The 21,332-nt window shown below is 44.5% G+C and overlaps 1 protein-coding gene across 4 annotated transcripts; it reads right to left on the minus strand.

The window, feature by feature from the left end:
- Positions 1 to 329: 329 nt before the first annotated feature.
- On the minus strand, positions 330 to 20,385 carry LOC129821120 (ETS translocation variant 5-like). 4 transcript variants are annotated; one of them, XM_055878434.1, is made up of 13 exons: positions 20,152 to 20,385; positions 18,409 to 18,542; positions 17,928 to 18,021; positions 17,790 to 17,849; positions 16,977 to 17,027; positions 14,557 to 14,680; positions 12,524 to 12,835; positions 10,242 to 10,534; positions 5,010 to 5,072; positions 4,436 to 4,501; positions 3,792 to 3,961; positions 3,444 to 3,551; positions 330 to 3,224 (listed from the first exon to the last, which is right to left on the minus strand). In XM_055878434.1, exons 2-13 carry the CDS (start codon positions 18,454 to 18,456, stop codon positions 2,988 to 2,990), a joined length of 1,626 nt encoding a protein of 541 aa, XP_055734409.1. In that variant the 5' UTR covers positions 18,457 to 18,542; positions 20,152 to 20,385; the 3' UTR covers positions 330 to 2,987. The 4 variants fall into 4 exon arrangements, with proteins under 4 accessions (XP_055734409.1, XP_055734411.1, XP_055734410.1 ...); XM_055878436.1 differs by having other exon boundaries at positions 17,802 to 17,849; positions 20,152 to 20,375; XM_055878435.1 differs by having other exon boundaries at positions 3,450 to 3,551; positions 20,152 to 20,370.
- Positions 20,386 to 21,332: the final 947 nt, after the last annotated feature.

Genomic DNA, 21,332 nt, shown 5'->3' on the forward strand with positions numbered 1-21,332 from the left:
TCTAGAGCCATAATCATGCTTAATTCTATGTAAAACATATTTGCTGTCTATCTTCCTGACTGGTGGTTCTTTTGAAGAAACAAAATATGGATAAAAGATTGAAAGGAATGTCTTATTCAGTACATTGTTATTGCTTGATTTTCAAAAGTCTACCAACCTTGCCAGCAGGCATGGCAGCTAAGATAGTACATCTAACTTGATTGATAGCGTCAAAAAAATGTATTTACAGGACAAATCTGAGGGGCCACATGCCCCTGTCCCCCCTATAGGCATGATGCCTCTGGGAACAGGAAAGGGAATGAGGACACAACAGACCAGACCACAGGAAGTGAAGCAGAAAGGACATTTTATTGTACCCAGTACAGATCATTATAAACTCAGTGTAAGTAAGGTACACATTGTGAAGAGGGAGAGAAGGTGAAGCCTATACAAGTGCAGACAACCCTTGGTCAGGTCAGGGGAAAAGACTATAGGTGGATACACACATATCTTCATCTGAAATGACACCCTTTTCACTATATCACTGAATGTACAAAACATTATGAATACCTCATGACAGACTGACCAGGTGAAAGCTATGATCTCTTATTGATATCACGTGTTAAATCCACTTCAAAATCAGTGTAGATTTGTTTTTTAAACTTAAGTCAGCAAGTCAGTTAAGAACAAATTCTTATTTTCAATGACAGCCTAGGAACAGTGGGTTAACTGCCTTATTCAGGGGCAGAACGCCAGGTTTTTACCTTGTCAGCTCAGGGATTCGATCTAGCAACCTTTCGGTTACAAGTTCAACGCTCTAACCACTAGGCTACCTGCCGCCCCGGTGAAGGGGAGAAACGGCTTAAAAATCCTTCAACCTTTTTAAACAATTGAGACATGGATTGTGTATGTGCCAGTCAGTGGGTGAATGGGCAAGACAAAATATTGAAGTGCTTTTGAACGGGGTATAGTAGGTGCCAGGCGCACCGGTTTGTCAACTGCGGCGTTAGTTCTTTTTCACAATCAACAGTTTCCTGTGTGTAGCAAGAATGGGTCACCACCTAAAGGATATCCAGACAACTTGACACAACTGTGGGAAGCATTGGCGTCAACATGGGCCAGTATTCCTGGGGAACACTTGACACCTTGTGAAGGGTGCAACTCAATATTAGGAAGGTGTTCTTAATGTTTTGTAAACTCAATGTATATAGTATACTTTTGACCAGGGCCAATAGGGCTCCGGTCAAAAAGTAGTTCACTATATAGGTAGTAGTGTGTCATTTGGGATGCAGACACACTGTATGAACCCCAGTTATAATACCCCTTTATAATTAAGACAATATTATTGTGCTTCACCTTTTCATTCACCAAAAACAGCCTCTAAAGCAAACTGTCTGCAGTAATAGTCGAGTCACAGGGATCCTGATTTTTAATATTTTTTTTAAGATGCATACGTTGTTATAGGCAGAACTATACAGGCTTATACAGTAAAATCAAAACAGTTGCAGACTTAGCAAAAATATATATTTATATAAGTTTGTATTTTTCCCCATTTAAGAAACAAAACATGAACAAAATGCAGAGAAGTTTCACAATCTGCTTCTTTGTCCAGAGTAGAGTAAAGCGATATGTTAGTGGACAGTTTATTTGTTTGAATACACCGTCATGCAAAGAGAAGCAGAAGTCTCTTGTTGACAATCTGTGATTGGCAGAAAGGAGTCCAGGGAACGGTGTAGAATTTCACCCCTTCGCATGCAAAGTCCTGAACAATGCCATCCTTGTGCATCTGAGAAATATAGTACACTCACTGCTGAGGAAACATCAAGCACCCAATAAAATAAATTAAGATTTGACCTTTTTAATAATAACTTTAGGCATTTCTAATTCAAAATCTCTTTAAAAATATTCCTGCAGGACCTATTTTTTTTTATTTTAAGGTGGAGCCCTGATTAGTCAGTTACAACTGAGGCAATATAAGGAGTGAGTTTATGAAAAAAAGAAATGGTGTGGAGTGTCACTATAACGGAGAATGTCTGATGGCCCAGAGTCCGCATCCAACATTCACCCCATTTCCTTTATACTGCAATTCTTTTGACCATAGACTGGTGGCTTTGTAAAGTAGTGCTCTATATATAGTGAATAGTGTCGTTTCAGATGTAGCCACAGCTCAGAGCCTGGAGCTTCACGCTAATAGGGCACTCACAGGTAACCCAGCAGAACAAACATTAAATAATTACACTGGATAAAAACACAGCCAGGCCGGCATTAAACAAACAAAACGTAGGCCTCTGGTTGGAGGAATCCATCTAATCTGAAACCATAGAATGTCCCAGTGGGTTAGAGCACTACTAGGTCTAAATCTTTAACCAACTGTAGAAAAGCCAGCATACCAACAGACATTTCTAGACTAACCTTTAAGCCTACAGAAACAAATAGGTCTGGAGTTTTTTGCAAATTAAAGTCCTTGCTTACACAGATCTTATTGTTCATATGTGGCAGAAAATATATAATTATGGGGGACAAAAAAGGCAACTATAGAATAGTGCTGCATTTATATATTTTGTCAGAATTAACTTTTAAGATACTTATTATACTCTTAGAAAAAGCAGATTGTCAATCAGAATTGTTACAATTCTTGCAGTCTGCGCAGAGACCTATCTGACAGTCCTCCGGCATGTTGTCATCATAATGCAGCCCCTGGCCCTCCATCACGTCCTCTCGGTCTCCATTGCAACAACAACGCCACCTCGCCTTAAGTCGGCGGAACCACTGGAGTCCATTCCGCACTTCCACGGCCCCCCTCTCTTGGTACAGTAGATGATGCCAGAGAAGGTGGTTGGTGCAGGTTTCTCCTCAGTCGTTTTCAGGGGGAGGGAGGGTTAAATTAATCTGTAAGATCGGAGGAGTAATTTAGCGGTAAGAGGAGGGAGGTTTCAGGTTTGATAGTTTTTTGCTCAGCCTCAGCCGTTTGATCTCTGGGTCGGGTTTAGTAGTAGGGGAAGTACGTGTCAGTAGCCGTAGCCATCAGGGAAGGGTAGGCCTCCTACACACTGCTCCCCAGAGTCCACCAGGTAAGGGGTGTTCTTGTCGTAGTGGGTGAGAGGCAGGGTGTCGTCGTCTACCTGACCGCAGGGCAGACTGTCTGGGTCGGCCTTCAGGTTGGGCCTTTGGTTGTCAGGGAAGGCCATGGAGAACAGGGCCTCAGGGTCACACACAAACTTGTACACATACCTTTCACCAGCCACCTGCAATAGAACAATCAGAGGAGAACAAGTTAGTTTGACCCACAGAATTAAATATAACACAATAGTTAACATATTATACGTAACTATGGTTAGACCCTGCGGAACTGCAGCATCACCCCTCCAAGGTTTATTCAAGTAAGCCAATAGCTAGCTTGCTCCAAAGGCAGCTTAATGCTGTTGCTAAGTAGAAATGGGGAAGGATAGAAAGGGTGAACCTGCCTTTACCTTCTGCATGATGCCCTTCTCGTAGTAGTAGCGCAGAGAACGACTCAGCTTGTCATAGTTCATGGCTGGCCTGTTCTTCTGGATGCCCCAGCGGCGAGCCACCTGAAGACAAGACAGAAAATACTGTCAGTCACAATGCCTGATTGAACATCTAAAAAAAGACAAAAAAAGTTGAGTACGCTAGCTTTTAATAGTCTGAACTATTACTAGGACCAGGGCACAGACCAGACCTCTTAAGTCATTGTAGAAGATTAGCTCAAAAAAACAAAACAAATCGCCCATGTTTATCAATGTAACATTACAATAAAAATCAGATTTAAACAAAACATCTTCCCAACGGACCTCTTCAGGCTCTATTAGTTTGAACTCCATGCCCCGGCCTGTCCAGGCGATGAAGTGACCGTTGGCCGGGTCGTCCAATAGGGTGACCAGGAACTGCCAGAGCTGCAGAGAGCCGCGACGCTGGTATGGAGGGCAGTCACGGTACACTGAGGGCTCTTGCTTGACCTTCCCTGTGAAGAGGGGGAAGATATGTATCTGTGAGAACTCTACTCCACCACAGTCAGCTACAGGCTGGTGAGACAGTGAAGTGGAGCAGGCTGCTCATTTTACACCTGCCTGTCATCTCAGCTGCTCAAAGGAGACTTTCTACAGTTCTTCTTCTTTAGTCAGTGATGCAACAGACATCCTAATAAATCCTGTCCTTTCAAATGCTGCCAGCAGTGGAACAGAGAGAGTCCTCCATGTGCTGCGTGTAAAGCCCCCCCCCCCCAGGGTGGAATGAAGCTCATGCTGCGCAAAAGGCTCTCCCATCCAGAAGAACAGGCCAGCAAAAGGCTCTCGCATCCAGAAGAACAGGCCAGCAAAAGGCTCTCCCATCCAGAAGAACAGGCCAGCAAAAGGCTCTCCCATCCAGAAGAACAGGCCAGCAAAAGGCTCTCGCCCAAGGACAGGATCCAGGGGTGTGAAAGTATATATTTTTTTACCTTCAAGTCTGTCAGGAACCACACAGGTATCGTCATAGTACAGGTGAAGCTCTCTGAAGGAGAAACCTGTAATATGAGAGAGATATTAGCTAGGGCGTGGGAATACGGCCTCCATTTTGCTGTGGAAGCCAGCTACTAATGTTCTAGGGGGACTAAACTGCTCACAAAGCAATATAGCCGGGCAGCCTCCCAAGAGTGGAAAATTCTGTTGAGCTAATATCATGCAGTGCTGCGGAGCGGTGTTGAAATGCTCACAGTGAAAACCTAAACAGGACTCGTTGATAGATGCAACATCCCGAGAGACATCATTCTAATGTTGAGCTCTACCATCCAGCCTGCCCTATTACCCAACCATGCAGCACTTTAACAGGGAAATATGTCCCAACAGGGTCAACGGCTACCAAGGCTTTGAGAGAGTTTCCCTTGTTTTATTAGCTGCTATTCACACACACCTTCCTAGTAATGTTTTTATTGCAAGCGCTCTAATAAATACGATTTACAATGTTTTTATCACATGTTAAATAAACTTGAAACCCTCCTCTGCTAAGACGGGAGAACGGTTACAATAACTTACTTTCATGGTTGTTTTGGTAGAAGGTCCCTGCTCTTCCAAATGTAGACTGACAGATAGGCACTTCTGTAACAGAGAGATAGGGGAGAAGACAGGTTACACTGACTGCCTCTTTCCATTCCCATATACACACACACACTAAACAACAAAAACCTCTGCCATGAGTATATTTGGCCGCTGCCCTGGTCGCAGGCTAGTAAAGAGAGATCATACATATTTACTAGTAAAGGGAGCTCTTACAGTAAATGGATACTGCTTGTATATATGTGTGTCGCTGGGATATGTTCGGTTTCTGTTCGAATTGTGGCGCAAACTATTCAAGTTGCCTTTGTGGTCCCACCCATTCACGTGGTTGGTGACATGAGGATGAACAGTGTGGGAAAAAAAGCTTTACTTTACTGTTCTACCTGCTGCTGCAGCACTTCCTCCTCTTACACAACTGGCTTTGACCTAGCAACCAAACAGCTGGGCTGTAAATGTCCACTAGCTATCCCACCACATCTGTTGGAGCGGGCTAAGCCCTGATCAGAGCACACTACGCAGCACGCAACAGGCCTCGCATGTCCACTGAGCTCCCAAATAGGATTACCCAGCGGCATTAAGACGGGTTGGGCTTTCAGATATTAAATCACGACAATCAAGCCCCGCCCCCTTTAACTACTGTGGCGGAAGTGAAGTGTTCCTACATTTACTGTCCTCTGCTGAGGAGCAGATCTTTATTACACTTCAGGGCCATTTCTACAAAGCGTGATAGGAAACTGTCACCACCGATAAATCCACTATAATTGAGAATTTCAATAAGCATTTTTCTACGGCTGGCCATGCTTCCACCTGGCTACCCCTACCCCGGTCAACAGCACTGCACCCCCCACAGCAACTCGCCCAACTCTTCCACATTTCTCCTTCTCCCAAATCCAATCAGCTGATGTTCTGAAAGAGCTGCAAAATCTGGACCCCCACAAATCAGTCGGGCTAGACAATCTGGACCCTTTCTTTCTAAAATTATCTGCCGAAATTGTTGCAACCACTATTACTAGCCTGTTCAACCTCTTTCGTGTCGTCAGATTCCCAAAGATTGGAAAGCAGCTGCGGTCAACCCCCTCTTCAAAGGGGGGGACACTCTTAACCCAAACTGCTACAGACCTATATCTATCCTACCCTGCCTTCCTAAGGTCTTCGAAAACCAAGTTAACAAACAGATCACCGACCATTTCGAATCCCACCGTATCTTCTCCGCTATGCAATCTGGTTTCAGAGCTGGTCGTGGGTGCACCTCAGCCACGCTCAAGGTCCTAAACGATATCTTAACCGCCATCGATAAGAAACAATACTGTGCAGCCGTATTCATTGACCTGGCAACGGCTTTCGATTCTGTCAATCGCCACATCCTCATCAGCAGACTCGATAGCCTTGGTTTCTCAAATGATTGCCTCGCCTGGTTCACCAACTACTTCTCCGACAGAGTTCAGTGTGTCAAATCTGAGGGCCTGTTGTCCGGGCCTCCGGCAGTCTCTATGGTGGTGCCACAGGGTTCAATTCTTGGACCGACTCTCTTCTCTGTATACATCAATGATGTCGCTCTTGCTGCTGGTGAGTCTCTGATCCACCTCTACGCAGACAACACCATTCTGTATACTTCTGGCCCTTCTTTGGACACTGTTAACTAACCTCCAGACGAGCTCCAATGCCATACAACTCTCCTTCCGTGGCCGCCAACTGCTCTTAAATACAAGTAAAACTAAATGCATGCTCTTCAACCAATCGCTGCCTGCACCTGCCCGCCCATCCAGCATCATTACTCTGGACGGTTCTGACTTAGAATATGTGGACAACTACAAATACCTAGGTGTCTGATTAGACTGTAAACTCTCCTTCCAGACTCACAAACATCTCCAATCCAAAATTAAATCTAGAATTGGCTTCCTATTTCACAACAAAGCATCCTTCACCCATGCTGCCAAACATACCCTCGTAAAACTGACCATCTTACCGATCCTCGACTTCGGCGATGTCATTTACAAAATAGCCTCCAATACCTTACTCAATAAATTTGATGCAGTCTATCACAGTGCCATCCATTTGTCACCAAAGCCCAATATACTACCCACCACTGCGACCTGTACGCTCTCGTTGGCTGGCCCTCGCTTCATACTCGTCGCCAAACCCACTGGCTTCAGGTCATCTACAAGACCCTGCTAGGTAAAGTCCCGCCTCTGCTCACCATACCAGCACGCGTTCCAGCAGGTATATCTCACTTGTCACCCCCAAAGCCAATTCCTCCTTTGGCCGCCTCTCCTTCCAGTTCTCTGCTGCCTTTGACTGGAACGAACTACAAAAATCTGAAACTGGAAACACTTATCTCCCTCACTAGCTTTAAGCACCAGCTGTCAGAGCAGCTCACAGATCACTGCACCTGTACATAGCCCATCTATAAATAGCCCAAACAACTACCTCTTCCCCTACTGTATTTATTTATTTAGCTCCTTTGCACCCCAGTATTTCTACTTTGCACACTCATCTGTCAATTGTACCATTCCAGTGTTTTAATTGCTATATTGTATTTACTTTGCCACCATGGCCTATTTATTGCCTTTACCTCCCTTCTCACCTCATTTGCTCACATTGTAAATAGACTTATTTTTCTACTGTATGTTTGTTTTACTCCATGTGTAACTCTGTTATATGTGTCGAACTGCTTTGCTTTATCTTGGCCAGGTCGCAGTTGTAAATGAGAACTTGTTCTCAACATTCCTACCTGGTTAAATAAAGGTGAAATAAAAAATAAAATAAAAAAAAAGTTTAATCTAGTACTGTCAACTCAAGTTTGAGCCTGCTACAGCATAATATGCTCTATCCAATTGCAACACATTGGTTGTCTTAGATGGCACGGATTCCATATAGAATGCACCAATTTTGACCAGAACCCAAAAGAAATGCACTAGATTGGGAATACAGTGCAATTTCAGACATCCGTTATCTGGTGAGCTGTCCCAACCAGGAGAGCCTTATGATGGTGGCCATGTCCATATATTGAGATCAATGAGATGGGTACATGTAGTTCCAGAAAATAAATACATACATTTACAAAATGACCAGGTAGGTGACCTGGAAGGCAACACAAATCATGTAAGAAATGGTCTTGGTTCAGATCTCTAGGAGAAATGGTACACAGTGAATGCAATACAATTCTCTTCTCAATAATTGATTATCAGTATCCCCCCCCTCCTAGGAGTCTTAACATGTTCGATACCTATGTGTCTCAGAGAGCGAATGTTGTGACGAGCCTCCATGAAATACACAGCCACAGGGTTCCTCAAGGTCCTGACTCCTGATATTACTCCTGTGTTCTGCTATTCTAGTTTTCAAAGCTCGTTTAATTTTTCCTAAATAGCATAGACCACAGATATACCTGATCAGGTATATCACATTTGTGGAACACGTAATGATGCCCTTAATTTTAATAGCCTTGCCCGTAATCGGGTGATTGAACAATTGAACATTGTGCATTTGTTGGTAAAGTTACACTGGGTACATCCGCCACCTCTATAGTTACTGCACATGGTGTAGAAAAGGTAGTACGTAGTGCTGGTGGAAGACCTGATGTTGGGGGCGCGTCTGAAGACTACCCGCGGGGGCTCTTTAAACGTCTTTTCCAGTTGTGGATCAGTGCTCGATGTGCCAGTGTTTTGATGTGGTCGAACGGTTTACCAAGTGGGGAGGATTGGGTGTGAGGCTGTCATCCTGGGTCATATTTTCATAATGTTCCCTTGCGTCGCGCAGTCATTCCTCTGGGTAATCCCGCTGTCTGAAACGCTCATCCAGATAGTCGGCTTGTTTGTCATGGTCACTGTACTACATATCCTGCATATGCGACTATTGGCTGATGGGGAGGCTCTTTTTTAGGGGTATGGGGGGGGGGAGGTGTCTCCACAACTGGGAATTCCTGTATAGGTCCATGCTAAAGACACACCCCTCCCTCAATCTGAATGTCAATTTTCTTTTTTATAAAGTTGTTTAAAATGTACATTATAGAAAGAAAATCTACAAAAGCAGGAATATTTTCAGTCAATGGAGGTCACAATAGGTCTCCATGGTGGCTTATCCATTTGTTTTTCCACCCACCATGTGTCATGTCCATAATGGTTATGCGAGGTGAAATGTGTATATTTTGGGATGTAGACACTGTTTTGACCTGACGAAGAGCCGTTTTGGATCATTGTCAAAAGCAGTGAATTGGGAGCTTTAACAGTGTACGGGCCTTCTTGTTCTTTACTAGTATTCTTTATTAGCCCAGCACCTGTTTAAGTATGAGCGTATGGGCTATGCCTATATACACAAATCCATCCAGAGAGAGAGAGAGAGGGAGACAGAGGCTGGGCCAGTGAGCCTTTGTTGATGTACGTATTTATAGGCTGTAAGAAGCTTAGCATTACGTCACTGACCTCTCAATCAAAGCTGAAAGGGAGAATGAGAGGGGGACAGTGCAAAGCTGGCCTGGGCAGAGGGAAGGAAGGAGAGGTGGGCATTGGTGGCAGAAGAGGGACAACAGCTGGGGTGCTACACAGAATTGTTCTTATTTTGCCACCTTACCTATAGGTAAATAGTGTTGGATTGTGTAGCTAAGACTTTTGGGATGGGAGACAACTGCATCTGGCAAGTGAATCTGCATACGTAATTTGAAATAATTTCAATGTAATGGTAGTAAAGTTCATACTTGCATACTAGCTCCCTCTAAACACAGCGTAGCGACCCAAATCTATCCTAGGTAGCCCTATACTAGTGAAGTATGTTTCCTTGAACCTGACGGACCTATTTACCTTTTGGCAGAGCCTTAAGCCGGGCTCAGAGATTCATGTTTACTGGCCTGAGGGTCAGAGAGCAGAGTGATTTAAGAGCCACGCGGTCATGTGTGTTATGAGTGTTGACAGCGCTGTGCAAGGCAAGAGGGGTTTTAACTAACTCTCCCAGGACAGCAACCATAATCAGAGAGCCCCAAGGTTGTGTCCGGCTTACCCATCCTCCTTTCCTAAATACGCATGTCCTTTTATGGAAGGAAAGGACTGGTGGAAGAAATAGGGTGGAAACTTGTGCTTACACCAACCTAATACATTGAGAGGAGTGCTCAAGACTCACACCCTCAACCCGACGAGAACCCCGTGGGTCAGCTACAACTTATGACCCAAGCCGCCTTGGGTCAGACCGAGCCAGAGCAGCCTGAGGTAGCCGGCCACTCACCAGAGTCGAAGCAGAAGTCCCGGGGCTCCTGCTTGATGGCCATGGGGTGGAAGGCAGCCTGAGAGCCCATGGAGGGGACACCCTCCTCGGTGTAGCGGGGGTCCAGCAGCTCTTGCTTGAAGCCATGTAGACCAGGGACCAGGGGCTCAGACATCTGGCGGTGGTAGGGAGGCCTCCCATCCCTGGGCAGGGTGCTGTGGCTGGGGGCCTGCTGCTGGGCCAGGAACTGGGGGCGAGCCTGGCTCTCAGAGGGAGGGAAGGGGAGACACGGCTCCGACATCTGCCTCTGGAACCTGGGGTGGAGGAAGACATGGGAGAGGGTGGTTGGATGGTGATTATTAATGAAAGCTGTTGATATAGAAGAAGAAAAAAAACTGAACAGAGATTGAATGAAAGTTTAAAATATTCAAATGAACTACTCATGGTTATTGATAAACCATTGCTTAAAACTGATTTAGAGTGAATGAAAACTGTTGGTGATTAAACTGTTTTTAAACACAGTGTAAGAGTCTCTTGAACTATTGATGAACTGTTGAGAATTCCAGCTTTAGACCAAGACGCAGGACACACAATCCACTCAGGAGCCAAATTGTCTCACTTATTGCAATCAAGCCAGTGAATACACTCTGTAAATGAGATGTTGGGGGCAGGTGTCACTAGCTAGCAGATATAAAAAGATTCTCCAGTGACAGTAAGACTCCCTTTTCTAGACGGAGCTCATTGGCCTGGACACCACAGAGACACGGCCAATGGCTTCTGGCTGCACATTGGTTCCACATTACTGGCTGGTGATGACATGCCCTGCGTTCCAACACATCCGACCAGGAGTCCTGTCACAGGTGGTGTGTAAGGGGACGAGGGTCATTCTCACGGGGGTCTGGTTTAGACAATCTCCAAAAGAGGAGTCTGTCACACTACCAGTGACCTGCCACCCGTGGACCTTCCTCATCATAAGTGCACTTCCCCACCCCTAAAGTCAGCATTAGTGAAAGGTCACAAGGCCTGACACTCTCCACTGAGCTTGGTGTTTAAATGGCACATTGTGTCTCACAGGGCAATGGAAACATGTGAGCTCATGTCTCCTTGAGATAGATGGGTGTGTACATTTAGAGCAGTCAACAGAGTAGAGATATACACACACGCTCATTAGTTTACATGTTAGTAAACACATGGATGGAGTTCTTCACCGGTTGGTCAATGTCGGATGTTTAATCTCCATATTCGGAATATTTACCAGGGGCAATAAATCACCTTTTTCCAGGGTAACCCGGTATTTAAAAAAAACAGAAGTGTCATTCAAAAGCATATCAAATCAAATTTTGTATCACATGCGCCACATACAACAGGTGTAGACCTTACTGTGAAATGCTTACTTACAAGCCCTTAACCAATAATGCAGTTCAAGAAATAGAGTTACGAATATTTGCAAAATAAAAAGTAACAATAAGATTACATAACAATAGCGTGGCTATATACAGGCCCGGTTTGGGATAAGTTGGACCGCAGCGTGCTGGAAAAGCAGCCAACAAGTGCTCAGCATGTGGGAACTCCAAGGCTGTTGGAAAAGCATTCTAGGTGAAACTGGTTGAGAGAAAGCTTTGCACAGTGTTGGCAGTCATCAAGGCAAAGGGTGGCTACTTTGAAGAATCTAAAATATTTATTTGTTTAACACTTTTGGTTATTACATGATTCTATGTGTGTTATTTCATAGTTTTGATGTCTTCACTATTATTCTACAACGTAGAAAATAGTAAAAAGAAAAGAAACCATTGAATGAGGTGTCCAAACTTATGACTGATACGGTATATCTTTACAATTAAAAAACATGACCCAAAAGCCAGATGGAGATGGGTAAATTAGACACAGCAAGTCTTTATATTACTGTAGCATAGACTATGCTGCAGCAAATGTAAGCCTACCTGTCACAAGAAAGAAAGTTACCATGATGAGATGATATTGTAGGTCTACATGCATTGTGAACTGTACTCCATACTCAGGTGGGTATCTGTCCCCACCCTGAGGTCTGTCCCCACCCTGAGCGTTGGCAATTCATCATGCAGAGGCAGTAGGGAAGCCAGATTTAGACATAGCATATAATTTAACAGTTCCATTTCACACCATGATGTTAATATAAATAATTTATTATAATACACTGGTTTCAGTTATTTATCCCAGGAAAAGGGAGTGGTTTTGGGCGGTGAAGCCCAGTAAATCTCAGTAACCGGGTTCCCGCCACTCAACCCTAGTGAGTTGTTGCAGCGCAGCATGACAGGACCACTCACCTGTGCTCAGGGCTGTAGGTACCATCCTGACTGAGGTGTGAGGGTGGGCAGGGCACTGCGAAGGGCGGGCTCTGGCTGTGGAGTGAGAGCGGCCTCTGCTGGCTGTGGGCGGAGCCGACTGCTTGGTTGCCAGACTGCCCATGCTGCAGTGGATGTGGCCCAAGCACCTGGTTCTGATTGGGTATTTGAGGGGGAGGAGTCTGCTCACTGAGTGGGTGTGTCCCTGGGGTGTTGGTAGAGCTGCACAGTGACACAGGTGTAGAGGGAGGGGTCAATGGCTTGTAGCCCAAACCGGGTTTCCTCTCATAGGCACTGTGGAGGGAAGGAGATACAGACAAAGACAGACAGAGGGCTTGGGTCAGCATGGTGATAATCCTGGACTCTTGTCTTGTTGGTGTGGGGAAAGGATATATAAAGTGTATATATATATAAAGTGTATATATATATATATATATACTGCTCAGAAAAATAAAGGGAACACTTAAACAACACAATGTAACTCCAAGTCAATCACACTTCTGTGAAATCAAACTGTCCACTTAGGAAGCAACACTGATTGACAATAAATTTCACATGCTGTTGTGATAATGGAATAGACAAAAGGTGGAAATTATAGGCAATTAGCAAGACACCCCCAATAAAGGAATGGTTCTGCAGGTGGTGACCTGATGGTGGTGATGTTTTGGTCACTTTTGAATGCTGGCGGTGCTTTCACTCTAGTGGTAGCATGAGACGGAGTCTACAACCCACAAGTGGCTCAGGTAGTGCAGCTCATCCAGGATGGCACATCAATGCGAGCTGTGGCAAGAAGGTTTGCTGTGTCTGTCAGCGTAGTGTCCAGAGCATGGAGGCGCTACCAGGAGACAGGCCAGTACATCAGGAGACGTGGAGGAGGCCGTAGGAGGGCAACAACCCAGCAGCAGGACCGCTACCTCCGCCTGTGCAAGGAGGTGCACTGCCAGAGCCCTGCAAAATGACCTCCAGCAGGCCACAAATGTGCATGTGTCTGCTCAAACAGTCAGAAACAGACTCCATGAGGGTGGAATGAGGGCCCGATGTCCACAGGTGGGGGTTGTGCTTACAGCCCAACACCGTGCAGGACGTTTGGCATTTGCCAGAGAACACGAAGATTGGCAAATTCGCCACTGGCGCCCTGTGCTCTTCACAGATGAAAGCAGGTTCACACTGAGCACATGTGACAGACGTGACAGAGTCTGGAGACGCCGTGGAGAACCTTCTGCTGCCTGCAACATCTTCCAGCATGACCGGTTTGGCGATGGGTCAGTCATGGTGTGGGGTGGCATTTCTTTGTGGGGCCGCACAGCCCTCCATGTGCTCGCCAGAGGTAGCCTGACTGCCATTAGGTACCGAGATGAGAACCTCAGACCCCTTGTGAGACCATATGCTGACACATGCACATTTGTGGCCTGCTGGAGGTCATTTTGCAGGGCGCTGGCAGGGCACCTCCTTGCACAAAGGCGGAGGTAGCGGTCCTGCTGCTGGGTTGTTGCCCTCCTACGGCCTCCTCCATGTCTCCTGATGTACTGGCCTGTCTCCTGGTAGCGCCTGCATGCTCTGGACACTACGCTGACAGACACAGCAAACCTTTTTGCCACAGTTCGCATTGATGTGCCATCCTGGATGAACTGCACTACCTGAGCCACTTGTGTGGGTTGTAGACTCCGTCTCATGCTACCACTAGAGTGAGAGCACCGCCAGCATTCAAAAGTGACCAAAACATCAGCCAGGAAGCATAGGAACTGAGAAGTGGTCTGTGGTCACCACCTGCAGAATCACTCCTGTTTTGGGGGGTGTCTTGCTAATTGCCTATAATTTCCACCTTTTGTCTATTCCATTTGCACAACAGCATGTGAAATTTATTGTCAGTGCTGCTTCCTAAGTGGACAGTTTGATTTCACAGAAGTGTGATTGACTTGGAGTTACATTGTGTTGTTTAAGTGTTCCCTTTATTTTTTTGAGCAGTATATATATATATATATATATAAATAAATAAATAAATAAACGGTCCACACCTGTAGCTGTAAAGGCACTTCTCTCCGTATGGCATGAGACTCCTGTCCTGGCTACAAGGAGAAAGCTCTTTGGAAGGACTCAGTTCCCGTTTAATCTTGGTTTGTGGGGGGCCATGAAACATCACTGAGGAGAGAAAGAGGACGAGGGGCAACACATCAAACACTGCTATAGCTAATTCAACCCATAAACAGTGAAGATAATCAGTGCTTATTCAATATCCTCGTTGATCATTTTCAATGGTATGGACATTGGACAGTGTCTTGTCTTGTCTTCTCCCTTCCACCAGCACTGTGAGCCACTTAACCATTTGTCACATGTTAATGACAGCTGACCCCACATAAAAAAAGTAATATGGTACAAAAATTAGTATTCACTGTAGTGTTTTTGCAGACTAAGTGAACTGTAGTATTTACAGTTCACTATAGTATAAATACTGTAGTATAAACTATAGCAAGAAATGTAGTGTTTTTGTTTTATTATCTTTGACATGGAAGTGGAGAATTTCTCCTTCAGGAAACCAACTGAAGAAATACTAAAAGAGCACATTTTCCATAACCTGTAAGTAGGTAGGACTGGGGTCTGAATGGATAGTACAGCGCTTCTGCTCTTTCTATAACCTGTAGGTAACACAATATTTGGTTTATACTTGGCATGTAGGTTTCTCACTTATGGATGGCACAAACTGCGATATGGAGGAGGGCAGGGTATTTGTAAATTATATACTGTAGTATTTACCCACACTTTGTCCCGAATGGCACCCTATTCAGTGCACTACTTTTGACCAGGGACCATAGAGCCATTTGGGATGCAGTCCCAGTCAATACCCATGAATCAGTGTGGCCGTAACTCAATGATTTTCCTCCCCTCACTGTAACCATTAGCCCACTAGATCTCCAGTCTCACATCGGCTCCCATTTCCGGCGCCACATAATGGGGTAGTGAAACTGGATACCCGGGCGAGAGGAGTATCAGGAGCTGGATGCATCACCCTAAACCTGGGGCTGATGGACCAGGGACAGGAGCGAGGGAAACAATAGGCACATGAGCCCAACTCCCTGCATATGCATGCTATAGAAGCCCAGAGCAGGGCAACATGCAGTAATGCATCAGGAGAGAAAGACTGTATAATGGGTGGAAAATGGGAGATTAGGGCACTTTCCCCCCACTTCTAGACAGGGGGTCGAGATGATGGGAGGGCAAGGCTCAGTACAGTACAATGCAGGAGGAATGTGTGTGCAGCGCATTGGCTGCCATGTGACGGCCGGATGATTGCAGGCACGGCAGGGGCCACATGGAGCTGGTGAATAGAAGGCCTGTGAGAGTCTGGCCCCCTGCCTGGCTAAAGGGGTTGCTGCCAATCACATACGCACACACATTATCCCGCACGCACACTCATTATCCTGCACGCTTACAAACGCACAGCTATGTCAAGAACTATACTGCAGAAACCACAGTGAACAAACTGTCGTCCTACAGTCTACTACACACCCTAGCATGGGCCTCCCTATCTAAACACACGTGATGTGACTGCATCAACCTCAATAATATAGTGCAACATCTCAGCTTAGCGATCATTACATTAGAACACGCTAGGCTACCATGTAGATCAGGATCCATACACTAACAAAGACTGAGCAACCACGTCCTGTCTCTGCCGCCACAGACAAAAACAAACTGTAAAATACACTCCATTGAACATAACTCAAATATTTCCCTTGGCTGCCATATAAAGGCTCTGTACACTGCAGACAAATGGGAGAAAGTGGAGCTGTACAGAAACTCTAGGAGAGGAGGTGGGAGAAAGACTGGACGGACTCTTTTGGATAAAGGTGGGTAGACCCATTCCAGAAGCTGCGTGTGAGTGCATGAAAGTGTGAAATCAGATGAGCTTGGCTCATGTGATGCCCCATGCCAATCGCCTGATAACACCCCCCAAAAAATGTGTGTGGGGGGGGGGGGGGGGGGGGGGGGGGGGGGGTCTATTCCCAGAGGAAAGGGGGTTGATTGAGGGAAAGAATGAAGTCAGGACCTGGCAGAATGAAAGCAAGAAAGAAAAGGCAAGCAAGCAAGATCTTGTCAGGGGTTGTTATCTTAAAGATGATGAACCCAGTCAATGTAGCAGAATAAAGACTTCAAGAGCAAACTGAGTAAAACTTTGAGGGCAAATGGCTCGTTCAGTGAAGCAGTTTAATCCTGCAGGCCTAGGTTGTCAAGCACAGCAATAGTCCCAAGATCAGATCTAGCTACATTGTGTGCTTGGGGGCACTTGACACAGTCTCTGACGTCTGCAGAATACTCAGACGTTTGACAAAGTTGGCTGAGATTCAAAACAGCATGGATACCTAGATCCAGAAGACACACGGCTCTGGCTGGATCCCACATCCCAGCCTGGTATAAATAATACATCTCAAGTACTCACAGCTATCCGACTGGAAATCTGGGACAAACTGTTCGTCATCAGGTACCTGGGCTGTGGAAGGAGAGAGAGGAGAGTTAAACAAGTGGATACTAACTGGGCCCCTGCTAGGTGAACAACATTGGAACAGTCAATCTCATCTTAGTGTCTTGATTCAAAAAGAGCCAAAGCTATTTTGTTCAACCCACCGGGGGGGAACTAAGTTGGGCGTTACTTGAGCACTTTAAAACAGGGACTATAGTTGTCACAATCTCAAAACAATGAACTAGTCCCTAATGAATTCACCTTTGTATTACTGGTGTTGTGGACCAAAGAGGTTAACTGTGTAATAAGAAATTGAATAAAAATGAAAAGGTGAGTTTAAAGAAGTGTTGTTATAAGTCTAGAACAATTATTGCTTTCTCTTAGTCAGCAAAGTGGCTCATTCATGGGACTTTGCTCTACTTGAGTGCACAGAAAGAAAACCGTAATATTTAAAGTGATGAGCTTAGTTTAATCGGTAATCTGCCCAATTTCTCGATGCATCTTAACCATCTGTTGGGAATATAATTAACCACCCAAGACATTTGACCAATTATCTCACACTTAGCCTTATTTTCTAAATAGTAGCCTTATTATTCTGCATGCACAGAAGGCAGCTACTTCAGAGGAATTGTAACACTTGTCCAAAGGCGTCAGATATGGATAGTTTTAATTAACATAACCAATGTCTACCAGAGGGCAAATGATGTTAGGTGATGCTGAGAGCAACAGAATACATCAAAATAAATTCAGCAGAAGAGGAAGCATTCAGTATCAACTCTGTGGTATACGTACAAGATAACTTACCTTCTGCAATCCAAATCTCCTGTAACTGGCTGAGGTCTTGGAACAGGTCTGCAACAGATACCAAATTTAAAAAAAAATGGATATGCTGTGACAAGGTCACAAAGGGGAATGAAGTTGTCCAATTACCTTCCGTGTCCTGGGCGAGTTCTGTGTCTACAAACTTCCTTTTCCTGTTGTCGATGACTGGTCTGCTGTATGGTTCCTCCACATGACATTTCTGCTGCAATGATGAAAACACAACCAACATGTTAGTGCTGTCTGTGTCACTCAGAGCCATTTATGTATATAAATGGCTCTGGTGTGACTGATGATTGAGACTGAACGCCACGTCCCATCCAATCCACTTCTAGCTGGAAAGTTGACAAGCCTAGATCTATGGCTCTCTTCCAATATCCACATTAGAATATCATTTATAATACATGGCAAATACATTCTGCATTCCAAGTAGTATGGACATGTAGATATTGAATTGGAGCTTATGATGATGTCCATGCTTAGGATTGATAAAGAGAACCATAGAAATAGAATAACTAGAACCAGCATCAAAATCAATGGTTCTAGTAATTCTATTTCTATGAAGATCACCAGACATGAGGAGCATTCTTACATTGGGTGGGACCATAAATGGGACTTGCTGGTCGTAGAATCGGTCCATGTTATCTGGGTCTCCAAATGTTCCCAGAAAAAGGTATTCGCTTTAAAGCGATAGCACGAGGGTCACCTTATGTACTAGCTGTTCAACTGTGGACGAAACATAGAAACATGTTTAGATCACAACTCTTGAGTACTCTGGGAGTCACCTAGTTTATCCTTCACTCATATAGACAGACCTGTAAGCAAGCTGAAACCTTACTACCGAGCTATCATCAGCACCCATACAATAACCCCCACCCCGCTTGCTTTTAAGTGAACATGCTGGTTAAGAGCATGCACAATGTAAATACACTCTGTAGTTGTGTGACTTATGTAACTCTTACATAAGGCAAAGCCAACCGTATGTGCAGGTGATTACAAGACTGCAATAATAATCAGCTAAGACTGAGCTGGGAAAACTTTCAAGGATGGGTCTTAGCCCTATACCTATTTGAGGATACTGCACTGGGTGGCCATGTGTTGTATGAACCACAGACGAGTGTCACTGTACAGTGTTTTACCCCAAAACAACTTCAGACAGTGGAGAACAGTATTAGACAAGACATAAAAACAGTCTATAAATAAAAGTCCAATGGAAACGGCTCTTTACCATGTCACCATTCACCATTTTTTTTAGATGCCCTTTAAATATAAAAATGTAGTACAGCTGTCGTGTCCACTGGGCATTGTGCGCTAAAGCACGTTACAGTGAAAAAAAGAGAAAGTCTGGGAATAGAAAACAGTAACATTAGCCTACATGTCCTTCCATTCCACACGGATACTTCTCGCGCTCTAAACCTCCTCAAGAATTATACGAGTCAGTCACTAGACTTTAACCCTCCTTTATTCTGACGAATAAAGGCATAGCTGGCCAATCATTAAAGCGACATATAGTAGCAACCCATTGAAAAGATGCATTTAGTAATGCATACAATGTGCGAGTCCAATAGCGTACACCATGAAGCACATTTTGACAAGTTGTGAAAACAGTAGCATTAGGTAATGGCCCATATCTATTCCAAAATAGGTGATCACAATTTAGAATAATAGCCTAATAAAATTACCATTTAAATGGAATTCACGCCTTCGATCATATAACTTCTGTAAAAGCTCGGGAGTGGGACATTGTCGGCAATCAAAAAAAGCAAGACAAATCACTTGATAATTATACTATAAGCTACAAAAACTAATGCAATTAAAACGCTTTTGGTTTCAAATAGTTACTGAAAAAACATCCTACTAAAAATCTTAGCTATTTTATAAAAGCAAATTGCAGCTAATAGGAAATTAATAACATCCTACCCAAGACCCCTAGTACCCCCCTCTCTCTTCACGGAACCCTTGTTTTTGTCAATGAAGTGAAACTCGATCCGTGTGGAACATAGAGAAAAAACCTGACCTCTCCATTCATAAAATCACAAACAGCCGATCGACCTCGGAGATAAGAAAACTAAATATGCAGACTCAGATAAAGGTACACGCAAATACACAGCACAATTTAAAAACAGGAATATAGTGCATGGCACAACTTAATACAAAGCGAAAGAAAATGGTTGCTAAAGTAAACGCTTTCTTGGAGAAGATGGCGATCCGTTTTAGCCCATGGCAGAGATCTAAATTTGCTGTTGCATGCACTCGTAAACTTATGGATATAATATATCGCTACAGAGGCCTATTCAGCCAAAATGAAAATAGAAAGAATTAATATATTACTCACCCTGTGCGTGTTTCAATTCCGTTACAGTATGGAAAGAATGCAATAAAAAAATCCACAAAAGACACTAACGTCGTCTGTCTCCGCTTAGTGATCAATTTATGAGGTCCGTCCGACTCCCAAAACTTGACTGAGCCTATAGTTAATGGACGGTTAGTTTTCCCTGGGGCTCGAGTAGGCTATACAGAGAGGCACACGCTTATTGGCTCATTGGCATTGTCCTTCAAGTAAGTAACCAATGGGTATCTTAAACTCATTAATTATGCATGAAGTGCTCAAGGACCAATCGTAGCGCAGGTCCGTCCTATATTTGTGAATGGCTGGGTTTCATTCATTATTTTTTTCAGTCAAAACCGCTGAGGGACAGCTATATAATAAAAAAATGTTTTGGTCACATACACATATTTAGCAGATGTTATTGCGGGTGTAGTGAAATACTTGTGTTCCTAGCTCCATCAGTGCAGTAGTATCTAACAGTGCAGTAGTATCTAAAAATGATTCACAACAATACACCCATATCGAAAAGTAAAAGAATGAATTTAGAAATTTATAAATATTAGATGGAGCAATGTCGGCGTGGCATTGACTAAAAGTAGAATATAGTACAGTGTATACATATGTGATGGGTAAAGCAGTATGTAAACATTATTAAAGTGACTAGGGTTCCATTATTAAAGTGGTCAGTGATTCCAAGTCTATTTATATCGGGTAGCAGGCACTAAGTTGCAGGGTTGCGTAACCGGGTCGAAGCCGGCTAGTGATGGCTATTTACCAGTCTGATGGCTTTAAGATAGAAGCTGTTTTTCAGTCTCTCGAGCTTTGATGCACCTGTACTGACCTCGCCTTCTGGATGATAGCGGGGTGAACAGGCCGTGGCTCGGGCGGTTGATATCCTTGATGAGCTTTTTGGCCTTCCTGTGACATTGGGTGCTGTAGGTGTCCTGGAGGGCAGGTAGTTTGCCCCCGTTGATGCGTTGGGCAGAACGCATCACCCTCTGGAGAGCCCTGCGGTTGCGGGCGGTGTAGTTGCCATACCAGGCGGTGATACAGCCCGACAGGATGCTCTCAATTGTGCACCTGTAAAAGTTTGTGAGGGTTTTAGGGCCAAGACAAACTTCTTCAGCCTCCTGAGGGTGAAGAGGTGCTGTTGCGTCTTCTTCACCACACTGTCTGTGTGGGTGGAC

This window comes from Salvelinus fontinalis, chromosome 23 (genome assembly GCF_029448725.1).
Source record: "Salvelinus fontinalis isolate EN_2023a chromosome 23, ASM2944872v1, whole genome shotgun sequence".
NCBI classification, from domain to species: Eukaryota; Metazoa; Chordata; class Actinopteri; order Salmoniformes; family Salmonidae; genus Salvelinus; species Salvelinus fontinalis.

Excerpts from the sequence above, each read along its gene's own strand:
- LOC129821120 (XM_055878434.1), bottom strand. The coding sequence starts at position 18,456 with ATGGACCGATTCTACGACCAGCAAGTCCCATTTATGGTCCCACCCAAT. Across the intron at positions 17,028-17,789 it reads TGCAGAAGGTAAGTTATCTT|CCCAGGTACCTGATGACGAA; the intron begins GTACGTATACCA and ends CTCCTTCCACAG. Across the intron at positions 3,225-3,443 it reads GCATCATGCAGAAGGTAAAG|GTGGCTGGTGAAAGGTATGT; the intron begins GCAGGTTCACCC and ends GTTCTATTGCAG.